The 21223-nt window shown below is 44.6% G+C and overlaps 1 protein-coding gene and 1 pseudogene across 1 annotated transcript in view; both read right to left on the reverse strand.

Moving 5' to 3' along the window:
• Window positions 1-21223, reverse strand: part of TBC1D9 (TBC1 domain family member 9) — a 136232-nt gene that overhangs the window by 18686 nt on the left and 96323 nt on the right. Inside the window, exons 11-13 of the mRNA XM_001139147.7 lie at window positions 20212-20329; window positions 18142-18427; window positions 17712-17841 (exon numbers count right to left, since the gene is read on the reverse strand). Coding sequence (XP_001139147.3) covers window positions 17712-17841; window positions 18142-18427; window positions 20212-20329 — 534 coding nt within the window. The remainder of the gene's footprint in view (window positions 1-17711; window positions 17842-18141; window positions 18428-20211; window positions 20330-21223) is intronic.
• LOC104006220 (trinucleotide repeat-containing gene 18 protein-like) lies at window positions 2553-6256 on the reverse strand (annotated as a pseudogene).

Raw genomic sequence — 21223 nt, forward strand, 5'->3', positions numbered from 1 at the left:
AGCAATATTGGTGTCTCTGAAAAAATCTCTTATAGCACACAATGTCCTGTCTGCAGAATGCCTGCAACACACTCTTGACACATGAAAGAAATGACTTCTCATATGACGGGCATCCTACAGTACACCTTTAGTTACTGTTTTAAAGCCACCGAGCAATCAGAAATAAATATCTGGAAATTCTCAGGCAGCTCAGCAGTTGAATTAAATTTCAGAGTCAAATGTATTTTCCTTAAGTCATCAAGTTTGTCAGGAAGGGCTAAATAAGGCTACTTGTGTATGAACAAATGCTTCAAAGAAAGAATCTTCTCAACTAGCAGAAAGGTCTAAGGCTAACAATTAGACTAGAAGATTGGAAGAAACCTCCAACCCTGTGTGAGGCTCCCTGCTCCTGACCAGTAGGTTCAAGAGCATTTGTCCATCTGGCCCAGAAATGCATGCTATGTGTCTCCTGATGGCAGACACTGTGAGCTAGCCATCTCTTCAAGCTCCTTCGTACCCCCTAAATGTTTGTTGTCAAAAGCCAAACCAGTCTTTCTATCTGAAGGCAGAGAAAGAATTTGTAAGATTTTATATATCTTAAGGATGCAAAAGAAAGACAAAGAAACCCTGGTTAAAGTATGAAGCTTAACCCATGGAAGCAGTGACTGCAATAGTTAAATATATTTGGAAACCAAAAAAGTATCTGAGACAGGTCTCAATCAGTTTAGAGGTTTATTTTGCCAAGGTTGAGGAAATGCCTGGGAAAGAGATGCAAGTCACAGTAGGCTATGTGGCTTGCACTTTTTCTAGGGAAGGTTTTTAGGACTTCAATATTTAAAGGGGAAAAGGGGCAAGAGGGGGAAGAAAGGGGAAAGGGAAAAAAAGAGGGAGGGTATCACATGTTGTGTGAAAAGGTGGGGAAGAGGGAACAGTCAACTCTGTATTTGTCTGGCGCTCAGTAAATCTGCACTTTACATAAGATAAAATAAACAAACAGTAGAGGAAGATGACAAATATGACCTTATCTTAGGGTGGTGGGGTGGGGGGAGAGTAGGTGGGGGTGATTTCTAGTCTTCTGTGGTCTTGTACCTGTGAAGAGCTGTTAATTTACATTGTCAGGGTGAGGGAGGCCCCCTTGGGAGACAGGAGGCCTTCTGTCTTGCAGCTATCTGTCTAGGAACAAAAGGAAAGGCAGCTTTTTGCAAGACTCAATTTCCAAGCATAACTTTTCCCTTTGGCAAACTGAGTTTGGGGTCCTGAGATTTTGTTTTCCTTTCGCATATTTAAAGGATAAAGAAAAAGCTGACAAACAGCATCGAGTGTTGGTAAAGATATAGTGCAACCAAAACTCTTATATACTGCTGGTTGGAGTATCAGTTGCTACAACTGTTCTGGAAATCTGTCTGGCAGTATCTACTGACTGAACATTCTTATGATTCTCATATTCCACTACTAAGTATATAACCCCCCCAAGAAGCATATATATATGTGTGTGTGTATATACATATATGCTATATATATATAGATTTATTTTACTTTACCAAAAGACATATGCTAGAATATTAATAGTGACACTATTAACCAAAAGTCAGTATCCACTCAAATGCTCATGCACAGAATGGATAAAGAAATGGCAATATCATCACATAATCCACTATTTTGCAGCAATAAAAAGAACAATATATTTAAATCTTACAATCATAATACTAAGCAAAAAAAAAAAAAAGAAAACAGAAGCAAAAGAGCATATTCCATGAGATTCCATTTGTATCAAGTTCAAAAGAAATCAAAGATAATCTACGCTTTTAGAAGTCTGGAGATTTATTAACCATGGTTGGATGGACAGTGATATGAAAGGGGCACAAGGGGCACTTCCAGGTTGCTAGTATGTTCTATCTTTTGATCTGAGTAAACAGTTACATGAGTGTATTAAAACAGAGGCTTTAAAAAGAGTGCCTTTGTGAGCCTTTGACCTCTTTATCAATACCTACTTCCCAGGAATTTGCAACCATTTTTATCACCTCCACTTTTTGTTTTATTGTTGTTGTTAAAAATGAACTCAGTATGTTTAATAAAGTTTGGTATTATCAAAATCGCAGTACAAACATCAAGTCACACGCCCACATGACAGAATTCCATTTATAAAATGTTTCTCGGGAAGCCCCCACTGGGCCCGTGCCCAAAGAGAGCCCGACCCCAGCCTGGGGTCTCTGGGTGGGCAGAAAAGGTGAGTATGGGGGTGGGGAGGAACTCGGGGTAGGGGGAGGAGGGCGGAGAGGAAGGAAAGTGGAGAAAAATGCAGACTCACAAGCAGTCCATATAACAGCTCAAAAAGAGCTAGCCGGCGATATTATCACAACGATACAGTACAAATCAAAGCAAAAACAAAAATAATTTGGCCGATACAGCAGGCTACACTGCCAAGAACCCAGATGGCGGCCTTCCTGCGGCCATCCGCACGGGCCTCCTCACCCACCATCTCTCCCGTGCGCCCACTCGCTTCCTTCTCGCTCACTCGCAGGCACTCTCTCGCTAGGAAACACAGAAAGTATTTTGTGTTTGGAGATAGTAACCTTAGTCAAATGAATCCTCCGAAGAGTCGCTGAAGGAGGAATGCACCTTAGCCTCTCGAAGCAGCAAACAAAACCACTGCTTCCTGCTGGTGGCTGGCTTAGGTTTCAGAGTCCGGGAGGGGGCGGAGGAGGGGGTGTGTGCCAGGCCCTCTTGGTCAGCTAGGGGCCGCCAGCTGCCTTGCTGTCCTTTGCCACCATGCCACACAGGAGGGAAGGCATCAGTTTGGAGCTAGCCGGAGGGGCCTTGGGCGGGCCACTCTCCTTCAGGAATTCTTCGTCTTCCTCTGAGTCTGTATTGTAAGAGTAGCTGCTCACTTCGGAGGCAAACGCGGAATGGGCCGACTTGGGCTGGCCTCTGGCCTTGAACCCCACCCCTATCTTCCTGGCTTTGGCGGCCCTTTTGTGTTTACCTTCTCTGGAAGATTTCAGAGACAGGCCGGAGGCCTTTGGCCAGCACCTTCCTGTCCTTGTCCAGCAGGCTGTCATAAGGAGTTAAGTACTTGCTGCAGCCCCTGCCAGTTTTTGATTTCCCTCCAGCACTGTCTGAAAACTTGAAGGGTGACTTCAACTTGTCCTGCTTGGCGAGGGAGAGGGCCTTTGTCGAGCTTGCTTGCCAACTGCTCCTGGTCGCTGGCCATCTTCTTCTTCTTAATCTTCAGCTGACTTATGAAGTTAGACGAAGCCTCGTGTTCATCCCAAGTCTGGTTCCTCTCCCTGGCTTTCCCTGTTCCACTGAGGGCATTGTGTTCCTCCTTGGGCCCTTTGTGTCTCTTCCTTATTCCTGCTCCCAGCTCATAGTCATCTGATGTCGGCAGAGATTTGCTGCTCAGCTTTCCGCTACTGTTGCAGTTCTTCCCCCTCTTGGGGGCGGGCGACAGGGCGCTCGGGGGCGTGGGTCTGTTTCCACGGCCTGCGTGCCAAGCTTCCATGGGACTCCTCGTGCCTGTCCTCGGAGTCCCGGCGCCGCTGCAGCTTCACCAGCTCATGCTGCTTCTCCTTGTACTGGTGCTGGACCTCGGCCCGCCACATTCTGAAGTCCAGTTCCAGGACGTCCATGTCCTCCACGGAGGACTTCATGGGGTACATCCGCTCCTCCTTCTTGCGCATCCAGCTGTACTTATTGTGGGCTTCAGCTCCCGTGGGAGCCGCAGGTTCTTGAGCGGGTCCCACCACGGGCCCATCCAGCACCTCCCTCAGCATGTGGCTGCCGGCTGCCAGCAGGCTCTCCAGTGAGGGCCGCGCCACCAGGGTCCGCTCCGCACCTCCCACCTTCTTGCTCCTCCCTCTCCAGCTCCAGCTCTGCGATCTCGCTCAGCAGGGTGATGCCGTGCAGAAAGCTCTGCTCCAAGACAAGGCTCTCGGCAGCTTCCAGCTTCTCCAAGGCCTGGACTCCAGTAGCACCTGGGGAGGGCAGAGGCCTGGCCTGGGGCAGCTCCATGGCCGCCTCCAGGGTGTTCATGCCAGCCAGTGGGTCTTCCAGGCCGGGCAGGAACTGCTCAGAGCTTGCCTCTTCCAGGTAGCAGGTGCTGCCGGGCACAGGCACGGCCTCCCGGGGCTCCAGTCTCGGGCACTCTCCCTTCCCGGCGGGCACGTCACAGTCTGACATTTCTAGGCTGGGCTGGGGCTCGCTCGGGGCCGCCTAGGCCAGGCCTTCCTCCGGCGCTGCCTCTGCCGCAGGAACCGCCACAGGCACCTCCACCGGCTCCTCCTTGGCCTCCACTAGCGTCTCGGGTGTCAGCTGCACCCCCAGGTCCAATGCGGCCGTGCAGGGTTCTGTCCGGCCCGGGGAATCCACGAGTGCTGCAGGCCCCTCCGCAAAGTCTGGGCACTCGGAGGGCTCGGTGCAGCCCTGCCCGGTGGCACTCAGCGCCTGGGCCTCCAACGGGCCACCTCTGCATCCGCCTGCAGGGCTCGGGGTAGCCATGGTTTCCATGGCGGGCAGTGGCAGCGGCAACTCCAGAGGCGGCAGCTCTGCAGGGCGCTCGTCCACATCCTCCACCGCCACCTTCGCCTCCCGTTCGGCCAGCGGCTCTTCCTCCGGGTCCTCCCGCAGCGGCTCTGGGATCTTGGAGGGGGACAGGAGGATGAGCTTGTCTTCGGGCGAGAGTGTCAGGCGCTTGGTCCCATCAGCTGGGAGCAGCACATCAGGGGCCAGGCCATCCGCATCGGCGGCCACTGTGGGCTGCCCCAGGAAAGGGTAGGGCCTCCCGTAGTGCGGTGGCAGGGCTTGGAACGGATACCTGGGCGGCATATCTGAGAACAAGGCCTGGAAAGTGCTGGGGGCTTCCTTATCCAACTCCAAGTCCTTCTTCTCGACCACGTTGTCGGGGGTCTCTTCCTTGCGGGTGATACCCGGGGTGGACAGCAGGGAGGGGGGAGGCGGGCTGGTGGGGTGGGAGCTAGGGGTAGCAGGGTAGGTGTAGGCAGGCGCCTTGGACACGTCCTCCAGCGGCTGGGATGACCTTGGCCTTCAGGGCGGCCACAGGGGACGCGAGGGGCGATGGCGGCGGGCTCACGGCCTTGCCATAGATGCTCGCAGGGCCGGCAGCCAGGCGGGGGGCTTTCGCAGCAGCATCCCAGGGCAAGCGGTGGCCAGGCCAGCCTTGCCCGCGGCTCCCAGGCCCCAGTTGCTCCACTTCTCCTCCATCTCTGCCTGGTACTCCTCTGCGCCTTCAGCCGCTCCAGCTGGGTGCTTCTTTGCAGTTCCAGGGCCTGGGCCGCCCGCTGCTGCAGGTACAGGAACTCCTGCGGCTGCAGGAAGTGCTGCAGCGAAAAGAGCTGCAACTGCTGGGCCTGGTGCAGGGGGCTGCGGCCTGGAGAGTACAGGGCGGGGCAAAGGGGCAGCACGGTGGCCCGCTCCATCAGCTCGGCAAAGTGAGGCAGGTGATCTCTGGGAATGACCAACAGCTGGCCCGACTGGGAGTCCCTGACAAACTGGTAGGGCGACAGCAGGGAGCCCCCAGGCTGGATGGGAATGCAGGGGCCATGCCCTAGTGCAGAGATGGGGGTCCCAAGCCCTAGGGGTGTCCGGCAAGCCACATGGACATGCTGCCCGAGCGGGACAACCAGGGGTGCGTGGCCAGATGGGTTGCGGGGTCCACAGACCAGCAACCGGAGCCTGCCAGCACTGGGCCCCAGGTCACCAGGAGGTTGAGGTTCAGGCCTTTAGGAGCACAGCTGGTAGGGTGCACGTGGGCCAGGTCAGCCAGCTCCTTACTCTCTCTGAGCAGCTTCTCCTGATCTCAGTCCAGCCAGGCCCCCAGCAGCCATTACTCCTGGTGTCTGGCCCGGTGTCCACACAGTCCTCATCTGCTTGGCTGTGCTCTTTCACATTACTCAGTGACAGAGGGCGCTCCTGGTCTGCCAGCCCAGGCCCCAGCCAGCCACTGCCGCCACTATCCTTCTGCAATGCCCACAGGCGGGTGTCGCACTTCTGCCTCACCCTGGGCACCAGAGCCCGCGCATCCAAGTGCCTTGGCACTCTCCGGCCTCTCTGGGTCCCGCTTCAGCTGCCGGCCCCTGCCCACTGCTATCACCTCCACTTTTAACTACCCCTAAGCCACTATCCTCTCTTGCAAGAGCCTCTATATACATCTCCGTGCTTCCTCCAGGCATGCATCATTATCTTCCCCCAGTAGTAAGAATGGTTCTAAAACCAGAGTCAGACAACACTCTTCCTTTGTTTAAAATTCCAGTGATTTTTCATCCTCTCTTGGGATAAAATTCCAAGGCCTCTAAGCCCTTCATGCTCTTTCCACCTTTCACAATGCCCTCTCTGACCAGCCACCACCAACCTCTTCTTACTCATTAGTTCTAGTGGCCTCTTCATGTCCCCCAAGTGCATCATGCAGGCTCCCTGCCAGCCACGGCCTGAGCGCCAGCTGCTGGCTGCCCCCTCTGTGCTTCTCTCAGACAGCACTGTATTCAGTCCTCCATGGCATCTGTGTCTCTGCTAATTGTCATCTCACCAGAACAATAAACGCTCAGAGAAACAGTATGTCCCCACCCCTCACTGTGCCATGTTCCTTCTTACTTGAATTTAGCACCACTTTGCATTTGTTTTTGTTTGTTGGTTGGTTTGTTTTTGCTTAGTAAATCTATCACCACTTACTCTATGGCAGAGACTGTGTGACCAGGACATGAGCCGAGGACAGTGCTGATTCACATATAAGTGCTCAACAAATATTTGCTGAACTTAGGGGGTCCTCATGATCATTCCAGGAAGTAAGTGCTCTTCCTATCCCCATTTCAGAGACAAAGAAATCGTAGTTTAGCCAAAATCATTAACTTGCCCAAGTCTACACAGCTGGTAAGCAGCAAAGCTAAGTTCAAACCCAGGTCGTCTGATTTGAGAACTCGTGCTCTTAGCTCCATCCCAGGGAAACTCCCTAGCACCTTACCTTTCTGACTTGCTGCGCAGCACAGTAGGCACCCAATAACTGGCTAGGGATGCCAGATTCAACGAATAAAAGCATAGGAAATACAGGATGCCCAGTTAAATTTGAATTTCAGGAAAACAATGAATACTTTTTTACTATAAGTATATCCCAATCAATATTAATTAATCCTGTATTTTTTTCTGACATCCCTATAAATAGCACCACTCTATAGATCAGTCTGTGTAGTGGACTCTAAACTATCCTATTTCCTAAGTTGGAGTTTACAGCAAAAAAGACTATGCCTTTCTAGTACCTTTTACTTTCTGTTTTGGAAGGACTAATCCAGGGAATTGAAAGGAATGACCCAGGCATTCCTTTCAGATAATCAGAGCAAAAGAGTACACTGACATCTCTGAATCTGCCCAGTCCAGGTTCCACCAGCAATGTGGTGAGTGGGTCTCAACCTTACAAAAGCAGGATTTATGGAAGAAACTTCTTATCTCCAAGGAAGTGCCTTCCAAAGGTGGAATCAGATTCTTCTCAACAATGAAGATGCAATATTTATTTGCACTGAAAAGCTGGAATTCAAGAGTTAGTAGGGGCTGCCATTAATGATGAAAAGCAATCATATTTAATTCACTATGGGGTTTTATCTTTGGCTAGGAAAGAAAAACTTTCAAGGAAGGTAAGTCTTTTGACCCAAACAGAAAAGCAGTGAGCATCCATTGCAAATTACATGCCTACTGATGAAGAACTGGATTTATTACTTCAAACTGGGCCATAGGATGCCTGTGATCAATAAAAAACACTAGCTGTGAGACAGAAGGAAAGACAGTTTTATTGTACCTACAATTGTTAGGGACATTAACATGCCATCTCATTTGCACCTTACAATAACTTTAGTGAGTCTAGACTGCTACCTCTGTTTTACGAATGGGCAAACCAAGGCTTGGAGAGGTTAATTAAGTCCCCCAGAATTCCACAGTGGCTGAGCTGCAAGTGGTCTGAGGCTCAGATAAATAGCTCTGTAACTCCACCAACTACCATTCTATCATAGGCAGTAAGTTCTTCCTTGTCTCTGGGTTGAAAAGAACATAAATTTTGGAGCTAGACAAAATTTGATTCAAATTATTGTTCTTTGACTAATTACCTATGTGAGTGGGCAACTCAGTTGAGTCTTCTGACCCTGTTTCTTCCTCTATAAAATGAGACCCCAAAGCTGTCCTTGTAAAACTGTGTTGGAGATAAAGTTCCAATAATAGTAACTAATATTAAACATTGGCTTTGTAATCTTTTGCAGGGTGCCAAGCAAAAGAGCTATTTCCTCACAAGCCTGACATTCAAAGAGCCCCGTGTGTCTTAGATCTAATTAATATCAACTAGAAATGGATTCTGCTATTTGTTAGGCAGGGCCCCTTCCTCAGCCAGGACTCTGCAACTTGCCAGAGACAGAACACAGTGGCCCTTCCCTCTGGAGCAAATGGTCCCAACCTAAATGTAAACCGTGGACTCCAAGTTCCTGCTTGGTTATTTCTGGAGGATTTGTAAAGGAATGTGAACAATTAGAATGACATGGGGGTCTCTCCCTCCCCCGACTTTGGGGGGGGTCTCTCCCTCCCCCGACTTTGGGAGGGGCTCTGCCAGAATTAAATGCTAAAAATAGGACAAACAAAACTTGGCTCAGTAAATGCTGCAGCCAACACTTCCCATTACCCAAAACAAAGACACAGGTGTGGATATAATACCTTCTCTCAGGCACCACATATTCCAGTTCCTTGAGAAGTGCTAGTTCACTAATATCACAATAATACTTGTTCCAGCAAACAGAATTTGTGCTGGAGGTGAGGGAGCCTACAATTATTTTAATTTTCTAAAATTTCCCTTCCTTAAACAATAAACACAATTATCCATCTTTGTTTATATCTCTTATCCAACTCAACTATTTTAAAAATTTTGTTTTGATGTAATCCAACTCAATTCTTATCTGAATGTTTCTGTGGCCTGTTTCTAATTTTTCAGTTTAATTTCTAACATCTTTATGAGCAGAAAGGCAGTTTTTTTTTTTTTTTTTTTTTTTTTTTTTTTTTTTGAGACAGGGTCTTACTCTAGTGTCCAAGACGGAGTGCAGTGGCATGATCATGGCTCACTGCAGCCTCAACCTCCTAGGCTCAGATGATCCTCCCACCTCAGCCTCCCAAGTAGCTGGGACTACAGGCATGTGCCACTACGCCTGGCTAATTGTTGTATTTTTTGTAGAGATGGAGTCTCCCTATGTTGCCCAGACATGTCTCAAACTCCTGAGCTTAAGTGGTCTGCCCGCCTTGGCCTCCCAAAGTGCTGAGATTATAGATGTGAGCCATGGCACCTGGCCAGAAAGGCAATTTTCAAAGCAGACGGTACTTCTTTTTGTTGCTTTGCCCCTGTGGGTACTGATACCAACCAACAAACAGGTGTGTGGCCCTTCATTTCATACCACCTTCCCCCATCCTGCCTGCAGATGTTCCCTTTCTCTCCCCCAGACTTAGAACAAGGAGCAAGTAGCTCAGATAAAGCAATGAGGTGGAGATGAGTCTGTCTCAAGTTTATGTTCTCTGGCTCCTCCCACCCCACCATCATTCCTGAGCGGAACAAGAGTTCCCCTGCCCAGGCTGGGCAGTGTTTCTGTGATTTACTTTATCCTTCAAAGCTTACCCTGTGTTACCGGGAAGACAAGGATGGATGAAGAACAGATACAGATTTTTAAAAGAGACTGACCACAAGGTCAAGCTCAATCAAGTTCAATCAGCCTTTCCTTTCTAAATCCTCCAAAGAGAACTTGAAATATTTAAATGCTACAGCTTAAAAAACACCCAGCAAAGCAACAACAAAGCTCAATGTAGGCCAGAGGGCCACAGAATGATGTCAATGAGTCTGCCCACCACAGGGGAATTTACTGAAATAAAAAGAAGGCATTGGTTCTAATATGCAAAGTCTATGGCTTATTTCTATTTTAAAATAAAACTAGGTCATCAAATTATGCTCAAAATGCCTCTTCGGTGTTCCTGAATTTGTGGGGTTATTTTCCCAGTATGCAGAATGGGGTTCACTACTGTTAGCAGAAGGCTGAGCATCAGTGACACCTGAGACATTCCTTGATCAGAAAAAACTCCAAATACTTAAGATAGTAAATGAAGCTTTGCCTTGGATGACTGGGTGAGAGAGAGGAGAAATTGATGGAATGTGAGGCTTTAGGTATAGAAAAGCCTAACATTACAGGAGGCAGAGCCCAAGAGACAAGAGAGGGATTCTCACACACAGGGAGCTTCGAAGGAGCAGCCCCACACGCTCCCCCTTGACTTCTATGGGGGTGGCGTCTGTCTGCACCTGTGTACTTATGTGTTAGGTGGGGAGTAGATGTTCAGGAGGGCAGAAGAGGAGGGTGAGGGGGGCAGAGGAGGCAGGAGATGATAAGAAGAAACAAGGATATGAATTCAGGGAAGAAAACTCTGGTGGAGTCCCATGTTCATTGAATGGGTGGCCCTTTCTAGGGTACTCTGATCTCTAAAGAGTCTCAAGCCATGACTATATTCCCATCAGGGAACACCCTCATAACTCTGCCAGAAGTGGGCCCATATTTTATATTTGAATACAGTATTTATATTTTACGTAAAAATATATCATTTAATGTTTTATGCTTCTTTAGGTGCCATGTCTTTTGAGATCTTTTGTCTACCAGAAAGGGCTAGAGAAACAGTTGTCACATAAATATGGAAATTACAAAAAACATTTAGTTTCAATATTCCATGTAAACTATTAGCTGTTGTGTGAACATGCTGCTGATTAAATTACAAAAAATAACTCTAAGCACAGTGCCCAGTATCACTATATTTTTACCTAGAATTTATTTTGAAAGTTGCTGTAAAGCAGAAATCATGAACAGGCAGCCAGTAGGCTAGAAAGTCCATGATGAATATTGTTTGGCCCAGGGAGTATTATAAAAAACAGTAATCTTCAAATAAAACAAAGAGTTCCAACTTCTCTTGAAAAATTAAAAGTTCTGGCAGCAATGGTTCCTTGCCTCAGGTGGTAAAGAGACTGTCAACTCTAGCAGGCTCCAGCTGTCTAGTTCCAGAAGCCCACCCTTTCCTACCACCTTCACTCCCTACCCCATTGTTAAGTGCCTTGATGAGCGATGCCACAGTCATGTGAATTTGTAATTCTGCTCTAGAGTATTTTCTTTTACTTTTTCTTTTTTTGAGATGGAGTTTCTCTCTTGTTGCCCAACCTGGAGTGCAATGGCGAGATCTTGGCTCACTGCAATCTCTGCCTCCCAGGTTCAATCGATTCTCTTGCCTCAGCCTCCCGAGTAGCTGGGATTACAGGCGCCCATCACCATGCCTGGCTGATTTTTTTGTCTTTTTAGTAGAGACGGGGTTTTGCCACGTTGGCCAGGTTGGCTTCCAACTCCTGACCTCTGGTGATCCACCCGCCTTGGCCTCCCAAAGTGCTGGGATTACAGGAGTGAGCCACCATGCCTGGCCTCTATTTTCTTTATATATACACCAATAATGTAAAGTTCAGCCTCTATAAAGGAGACATGCTTTTGACACCTGGACATTGTAGAAAGGGCACAGTTTCATAGCCACATGTAGCAAGTGGGACACATAGCAAGTCCCAGATTTCATATAAATTTTATAAAAACTGATGGCCCTCATCTTCTTCATCAGCAATATAGGGAAAATAATTCCTACCTCTTTGGAATGGTATAAGAATTTTATGCACAACATAGGTAAAACAATTAGTATGGTAGTTTTTATTATTCCTAGCATTGTTGATAAGAGAAAGAGGAAGATGAAGAGGATAGAAAAAACACGTTTTAAAATCAGCAAAACCTGGCTAGGCACAGTGGCTCACGCCTATAATCCCAGCACTTTGGGAGGCCAAGGCAGGCAGATCACTTGAGCTCATCAGATAAGCCTGGCCAACATGGTGAAACCCCGTCTCCACAAAAAAGACAAAAATTAGCCAGGTGTAGTGGTGCACACCTGCAGTACCAGCTACTCAGGAGGCTGAGCTGGAAGGATGGCTTGAGCCTGGGAGGTAGAGGTTGGAGTGAGCCGAGATGGCACCACTGCACTCCAGCCTAGGTGATAGGGCCAGACCTTGTCTCAATAACAACAAAACAATCTCAAAACTTGCTAATGTTATAACTGAGGTTCCATTAACAACGGGTGAGAACTAACTTATAGGTCCACATTTTCTTTTGAGGTATAAACAAACTTTTAAAAATTAAACTTAAAATTCAAAGCTATGGATTAGCAAAAAATGCCATGCCGAAACTCGCCTTATCTGTTAGAGACACATAATGAAGAATTTATCTGTTAGAGATACATTCTTTTACAGGTGAAATAATACACTGTCTGGAGTTTGCTTTAAGTTACTTCAGGAAAAAAAGAAAAAAAGGTGGGGAGGAGTAATAAAACAAAGATCAGAAAAATGTTGATAATTGTTGGGACTGGATGATGGGTTAAAGGAAATGTATTATGTTATCCTTTTGGCTCATACTGGGCTTGAAAATATCTAGTGCTGATAATGTATCCCCAGGGCTGAGCATGATACCTGGCATAAGAAAGGTGCTTATACAATCTTAAATAAAGATTTCCTTGGTTGGGCACGGTGGCTTATGCCTGTAATCTTAGGACTTTGGGAGGCTGAGGTGGATGGATCACTTAAGGTCAGGAGTTCGAGATCAACCTAGCCAACCTGGTGAAACCCCATCTCTACCAAAAATACCAAAAAATTAGCCAGCCTTGGTGGTGTACGCCTGTAGTTTCAGCTACTTGGGAGGCTGAGACATGAGAATCACATGAACCCTGGAGGTGGAGGTTGCAGTGAGCCAAGATCAAGCCACTATACTCCAGCCTGGGTGACAGAGGGAGACCCTGTCTCAAAAAAAAAAAAAAAAAAAAAAAGATTTTGTTAATACATGAATAGACAAATGCTGTTTCTTGCATCTCCTGGGTCTTTCCCATATACAACCACACTATCTTTTTTGCTTGTCTATTCCTTCAGCTCTCCCCCTCCTCCAATTTGTTGCACAGGAAGCAGAGATAATGTACTTCAAGAAGAATGCTCTTCAGTCTCCAGTGGCTGTTAGATGCCTTCCAAGTCAATTAGTGATTTCAAAACTCCCTACTAACCAGCTCCACTGGACCAGTTGACCTCATGACCATCGGTACATCCATAATTCCATCTCTCTTCTAATCCAAATAAAGTCCCTTGGTCCTGGCTTTAATGCAAGGGAGCTCTTCCTTGAATACTGGCTGCCGCTTTCTAGCTGTGCAGCTTGGAACAACTAGCTCAACCTCTCTTAACTTACATTTCACCTTAAAATGCATTAACATTTACATGGCAGAGCTGTCTACAAGGCACCCAGCACCTTGCCCCACACATGGCAGGCTCTCGATGAGTAATAGCTATTATAGTAATCATTAATAAGCCAGAGACACATTACTCTAAGCTTTCATAAATGCCTATCCATCTTCACAGATTGTGCCTTCTGTTTTATTAGCCACATCCTTTCCCTGCTTAACACTTTTCAGACTAAACACACTGGGCTGGGTCATCTCGAACATGAAGCAGCTCTGTGGTAGCTGTGTACCCACTTTAAGGCCTATTAACATCCTCTTGTACCTTCCAGGAGGGGCATCTCAGTCTATGAATCAAACTTTAAGATTGGGACTTTGTCTTCTACTTCTATATTACTCTGCTCAAAGTGCAGGGCTTCACACAAGGGTCTACACAGAAGAAAACTGGAGTCTCATACCACTTACACAATTCCTTTCAACAGAGGCTTAGGGGAACTTATAATGAGTGAGATTTTCCCCACGAGGTATTTATGAAGTGAAGTTATCAATATCAGACTAATTTCTAGCAACCTAGGGAGCACTTAACTAAATTTCAAAAGATGAATGTGCTTTCAGGATTTCTTTCCTATGTTTCAGTTGTCACGGCTAATTATCCTGAAGAACAAAAAGAAATGCATTGTGTACCTTAGAACACTCAGGTGTCATGCCTGAGCCCAAACCAGATTCTTACCCACATCAGTGATTAGCCCCATTCTGCATCCAGCGCAGTGAATCTCAACCCTCACCGGACATTTGGAATCGCCTGGGAAACTTTTAAAAATATATGTACTCTTGGGCTTCATGCCTACATTCAGATTTAATTGGTCTGGGATGGAGCCTAGGAGTTTATGTTTTTAAAAGCTTAGCTTAAAAAAAAATTAAGTGATGTAATGCACAGGCAGGATTGAAAACCACCAATTTAATGGTTAGGAGGGAAAAAAACGATCAGCAAGAGTTCGTCGTGTTCTCTTTAAGTTGATCTACAAGGCATTAGAGAACCACTGGAAACATAAGCAGAGTAGTGACACTTAAGCAGAGAAGAGAAAACAAAAACCTAGTTATCACGCACTGAAAGACCTGGTAATATAGGCACCGATATAAATTAAAAGGATTGTCTTTCCAGGCAGAGGAAGGGAACTGCGGCTTTGTCCTGTGATAGGATGTCTGGCAGCCTGAGGGCCACCATTAGGGATCAGCCCAAGAAGACGTAAATGGAAATCAGCTGTTGGCCTTGTCTCAATTTCTTTGCTTTCCCTTTAAAAATGGGCAAAATGCTGACTTCAGCATGAAGCTAGCTTATCTGCTGTTGAGAAAAAAGCTGAGTTGCCACATACTAAGCTTTAATACTGTTAGGAATAACGCTCAAAACCCTAAGGAAATTGAACACTTGAACAAAAGATTCTTAGCAAAGCAATTTTACTTCTGCACAGAGGGGTGCCTCCTTGGCCAGTTGCCATGAGAGCACACCTGAACAAAGGGCATGAGAGCCTTTATTCCTGACGCCAAGTCCTGCCCCTGTACCCTTTCCCCATTGTCTGGGGTCGGGTTGTACAATCTAATCCCGGTTGGCTAAACATTGATTTTTTTAGATAGGGTGGGTAAGTAAAAGAAAGTAGAGAGAAAGGGGAAGGGGGTGTCTGTAATGAGCTAGAAAGTTAGTCCTCTTTCCAAATAAGGAAAGGAATGTGAGCTGGTACTGATAATGCTTGGTACTGAGGCATGCCTAGGCATCTAACAAAGGCAAAAAGGAAAAAGGAGAAAAAGAAGAAAGGGGTGGGGGGATACTACGAATTAAAGAACAAAAGATTGATCAGATTATTTGAAGAGAAACCCCATTATATCCCACAAAACCTTGGTCCAGAATTCTTTTAACAATAAAGGTCTGAGGATTCCTTTAGAAAAGCAACCCATAGATAGAAAAGCTCTTGCTTACATCATACAGTACTATTCCAAAGTCCTGGGGAGATGATTTTTTTAAATGCATATGGAAATAGTTTTGGAGACAGTAAGGTGAAACATTCATTATTTATCTCTAATAGTGGAAACATAAATTGAGACATCCTTCATGGAAATTAGACAGTGTGTGCCAATAGCTTGATCATTCTTTTTTTTAATCTAATTTTTTAAATCCAAACTTTTAATGTAAATTCATTTCTAGGATTCTAAGACAATAATCAGAGATGTGATATTTGGGTACAAGTTTATCTTAGAATGCTATATAATACTGAAAATTTGGAAAAAATCGAAGTAAATGTCTAACAAAAGGGAACTAGGTAAATAAATTTTGTTACCTCATTAAAGCAGAATACAATTTAGTAAAATCATGCCTTCATATAATATTTAATATATTAGGGAATGCTCATCGTATACATAGAAAATGACAGAGCAGTATTTAGAAGGACTTTTTTTTTTTAAGTGTATGTTGTAAGTAGAAAAACATACTTAAGGGAAATGTAAAATGCTTATAGGATACAATTTATTTTTTTCTTCCTATTTCCCTACAATTTCTAAAATGAACATGTATTGCTTTTATGATTCTAAAACAAAGTATTTTGCTTTCAATATATATGGAGTTTCAATGAAGATTTTAAAAAATAATTACCAGTCTTTCTCTTATTATGAGTTAAGGACACACATTTCTGAAAAGATTTATATATCCATAGCAATTTTTTTAAAAGCACTAAATTTTTTACTTTAAGAGAGACTTTCTGATCTCACTCCATTCCTCACTATTTGTCTCTTATCCACTTTGTTGCTAGCTGGAATACTGACAATCATCAATCAAAATCACAAAACACCTGTAGAGAGCATAGTGTGCTCAGCAGAATACTCAGGCTTTCTCAGTGATGATTTCTATAAAAGTTCAGAGAATCAAGGATCAGGAAATGAAGAAACCATCAAGTGTTCTGAGCACTTGGGACCCCACAAACCACCAGGTGTTAAGGGGGAAAGTGGCACTGTCGTTCCTTCGCCCCAAAAAGCATATTAGTTCTGTTGTGAGATAGAGCGGCAGATCAGGCTGATTCCAGGGTCATCATGGACAAGAAAGCATCCTCCCCCATCCAAGCCAAACAATTTTAGAGGAATCCTAGGACTCTGGTCTACTCTGGGCTATACAGGCTATACTAAGTGTCTCAGACTATCTACTTCAAAGAAGCCCTAAGTACTTAGCATGGGAACAGAAAGCAAATTGATTTGTGAAGGTCAGCCTCCCCATCCCTACTCTCAACAGCCCCTACTTAATCTACAAAGAGTTCAATCTGAGCTGCTACTAGATCAGGCTTCAGGATGTGAATGGTAAAGCACTGGAGAGCCACAGCTTGTCTTGCCATGTGCTACTGTGGTATTAGACCCATCAAGACATCCAGGCTCCATTCAATGTCCATCTCTGGAGGCCAAAGCTGTCAGCTAGCACAGAACTACTTACTTCTGGCCAGTAGTTCTCACTGTAGAAGGAATGTAGAAGTAGTTCTCAATGTAGAAGGAAGCAGGTAAGCCTATAGTCCCAATGTTTTTATTCCCTCTAAAACTCATGTTGAAAATTAATCCCCATCGCAACAGTGTTGGAAAGTGGGGTCTAATAGGAGGTATTTAGTGTGGAGTCCTAATTAGGGAAAAGGAGTCGGGCTGGCAAGACCCAGGGAAAGCAAAATAAATAAATATATAAATAAATAATCAAAACAGATAAGCTATAAGTCTGCCTTTTTTCATGATCCAGAACACATAGGTCTCCTGTGCAAATAACTCATAATCTTCCTGCGCCCAGCTATCACCAGACCCTGGGCTGACAGAAAAATGCAAGTTAGCTCACTACATCCTCAGCGTTACCAGTACTGCACAAAGCCCTCTCCAGCACACAGCACAAGAACTATCCTATAAAATCCCCAGCAAGGCTTTGTCTCTTTGCAGTTAACTCCTCTCTTGCTAACTTGCCCATTGCATCCTTGCAATGTATTTTCATGCTTTCCTTAATAAATCTGCTTTTCTTTACTTACAACTGTTTTGGTAAATTCTTCCTACTACCCTCCTGATACCAGCCTCAGATAGTTGCCAATCACCTGCAACATTTAGGTCATGAAGACTCTGCCTTCACAAATGGATTAATGGCACTATAAAAAGGTCTTATGAGCGTGGGTTCTCTCTCTTCTGCCAGTGAAGACGTGGTATTTCTCCCCTCCGGAGGACACTGCATGCAAGGTGCCATCTTGGAAGCAGAAAGGCCAGGACCTAACCTGCCAATGCCTTGATTTGGGGCGTCCCAAAGTCTAGAACTGAGAAATAAATATCTGTTCTTTGCCCAGTCTGTGGTATTCTGTTATAGCAGCACAAAACAGGCAGCAGTGGAAGTGTGGAATGCATGGTTAAACCCTGCTCAGCCAGGAAACAAGACCTACCTCGTAGGAAGTTCTGATGAGTCTAAAGATGTCTACCTCAGGGTAAGGTTCCACATCATCGCTGAGCAAGGAGTGGAGGTGAGGAATGGGAGGCAGTGTGCTGTCTTTATTGGTCACACTGTCTAAATACCTGGAAGAAGAATGCATCAGAAGTCACAGGAGAAGAAACTGGAATCCTCCCATTATAATTCTCCAATCATTTTCTGCAAGTTCTACATTTTAAAACAAAGGACTAGAGTTTCTTTAAAGATGGAAAGAGAGAAAGAAATTCTGTTAATTTCTAAAGAAAAAGCATATGAAAATAAATCCTCAGCCACAGGAAGAAGCGGGCATTATGATCACCATCAAATCAGTTAAGACTCATGAAATGAAGAGAAAGCATGAGGAAGAAAACCGGAGATGGTTTTCAAAGTTAGACTTAGTACAATACCTTCCCAAAACGGTCATGGCCTCTCCATCATCCTTGCAGTTCAACAGTTTGTCCACATTTGCATCCAGCACAGCTAGGGCCAACTGGAATATCACTTTAATTCCTTCATAGAAGAAACAGTCAACAACCACAACTGCACTCTCAAAAGGCATCACACTGAGAAATAGTGTGAGGAACCAAGACAGGGAGATGGTGGAAATCACGCCCAGGTCTTGCATACAGTCGTACAGCTGTGGGACGTAGTCTCGTGCTAGCTCCTCAAAGACACCTTGGTCCACCAGTGCACCTGTGGCAGCAATGTATACAAAAAGGTGCAGCTTAGCCAACTACACAGTGTAACTAAAGAATCCATTCAAACAACTTGACTGCTAGCACAGGACTCTGTTCCTTTCTGCTGACTGTTCTGCTGTGACTGTTACTAGACCAAGGTGTCAACACAGCTCAGTCACCAGATTAGTTCTGGCTGCATCTTCTCTTTCTGGGCTCTTCCTGTCCTGTTTTCCCTTCCAAAAAAGAACAATCACATGACAATTATAAGGGTTGTTGAGAAAGCCAGTTTATAAGGTTTTCGTGACATACAATTAGTTATTTTGTTGGCAACATAACGTTTGGTTTGGTATGAGAGGTACATCCAAGTACAGTCATGCATCACTTAACAATGGAGACATGAGAAATGGGTTGTCAGGTAAATCTGTCATGTGAACATCTTTGAGAGTACTCACACAAACCTAGACGGTAGAGCCTTACTACACACCTAGGCTATATGGTATAGCCTATTGCTCCTAGGCTCCAAACCTGTATAGCATGTTACTGTACTAAATACTGTAGGCAACTATAACATAATGGTAAACAGTTGTGTATCAAAACATAGAAATGATACAGTAAATATACAGTATTATAATCTAATGGGACATCTGTTGTATATGCAGTCCTTCCTCAGCCAGAACATCAACACATGACTACAGTTCCAAATGTACATCTAAGCAGCTTAGCTGGCAAACTCTTATTAATTAAAACAAATAATAATAATCCCAGCACTTTGGGAGGCTGAGGCAGGCGGATCACCTGAGGTCTGGAGTTCGAGACCAGCCTGGCTAACATGGTGAAACCCTATCTCTACTGAAAATACAAAAATTAGCCAGGCATGGTCGTGGGAGTCTGTATAGTCCCAGCTACTCAAAGACTGAGGCAGGAGAATCACTTGAACCTGGGAGGCGGAGGTTGTAGTGAGCCAAATTCACGCCACTGTACTCCAATCTGGGCAACAGAGCGAGATGGTCTCAAAAAAAAAAAAAAAAAAAAAAAATCACACTTCTGGATGCATGGTGCCCACATATTAATCATTTTTTAAAACAATTACTTTTTAAAAAAACTTAAAAGCATTCCTGTTGTACACATTCATGATCAATGTAAGGACATTTTTGATAATATTTTCAATAATCAAATTCATGTGCAAATGTTTAGAAATATAGAAAGAACACAAGTGAGAAGCATAAACAATATACTGTACGACCCAAGCAATGAAAAGCTTGTCCTGCTAAAATGAATCACTGATATTTGAGAGAATTACAAGGAGTAACAGCAGTAATTTAAATCCTCAAAACAGGTGTTTGCTTTGCAATAAAACCAGTCCTGAAAAATACCTTAGAAACCTAGCTTTCAATAAACCTCTATATTCTATTTTTTCCACCCCAGATAGCCTTTTTTTGGCAACACCTCTGTATTTCATAGGTTCCCATCCTCTTTATTAATTTTTTTTATCAAATCTCTTTGTGTTAATGGTGCACATACCTGGTGTAGCTCTCACATGTCAGAGTGACACACACACATGAAATATTTTCTAAAATAATTTCTGGAGCAGGCATATGTGTATAGTCCCTTAAATTCCATGGGGCTCCTTTGTATACAACCTATATTTATTCAACCTCTCTTATTTCCATTTTGAAAAACTGGAGTAGTCTGAAACTCTTTTGGCTTATGGTGACCAGAAATAGTGTTCTGGCTGGCACCTCTCTAAAAGCATCTTCTTGATGAGACATAGGTTGAAATGTTAAATGCATCTCCACTTACCCACAACTCTGGTGTTGTAGTAATCTGGGAGCATGCGCTCACACAAAGCCACAAGCAGCCAGAAAGCTTCCTCCTCTTTGGCATAAAGCAGCAGCACTGAAGTGACAATATTCATGGCCTAAAAAAGTGAAAGAGGATGTCATCAAATACAGTTGAAAATATAAGCAATTCTGTTAGCATATTAAAATTACTCAGTTATTCTCACAAGGGCTGGCAAACCTTTTCTGTGAAAGGCGAGAAAAACATGTTTAGGCTTTGGAGGCTTTACACATAGTCTCTGTCATATATTCTTCTGAGTTTTGTTTTATGACCCTGTAAAAACATAAAAACCTGAGTCCTTGAACCAGTAAGTGTGCAGGGTCTTCCTTAACACCAATATTCACCAGACAGAGCCCCGAACTCATGCTGGCAAACCCCTATTCCAAAAATTTGCCCAAAGGCTATTTCACAAAGCTTTTAACCTGCTAAAATCTCTCAATGTTCTTAATCCTTAATTCAGTGAGGTAAACATTTCCTTTGTAACTTTCCATAATGGTTTCTATAATCAGGTACACATGGCTCCAGGCTCACCTCAGAGAACAACGAAACCTTTCAGACTTGGAGTCCTCACCCAACATTTCCATCTGGAGAGAGATGGCAGTGATAACTGAGAGTGATTTAAATTCTAAAGTAACTGTACTTTATTAAAAGATATTATCAGATACCTCATAACCACTCTAGACTCAACTACTTTAATAGTCTTCTTAATTAAAAAGAGGAAGATCAAAAGGTAAATATGAACTTTATCATATTAGAGGCCAACTACCTCCTGTACTTCTTTTGATCTCCCAGAAACTGGTAACTGTTCATCAGGCTTCTACAATATAATTTCAAAAAAGGTATTTTGGTTTAATAGGCTCTTTCTTGTAAGTCTTACTCATTATGTTCCCAAGTGACATCATCATGGAAATTCCACTTGAGAATTAACCTGCTGATCCTAGTACACGATGATGGTCCCTGCCAGTTCCTTAGT

This window comes from Pan troglodytes, chromosome 3 (genome assembly GCF_028858775.2).
Source record: "Pan troglodytes isolate AG18354 chromosome 3, NHGRI_mPanTro3-v2.0_pri, whole genome shotgun sequence".
Taxonomy (NCBI): domain Eukaryota; kingdom Metazoa; phylum Chordata; class Mammalia; order Primates; family Hominidae; genus Pan; species Pan troglodytes.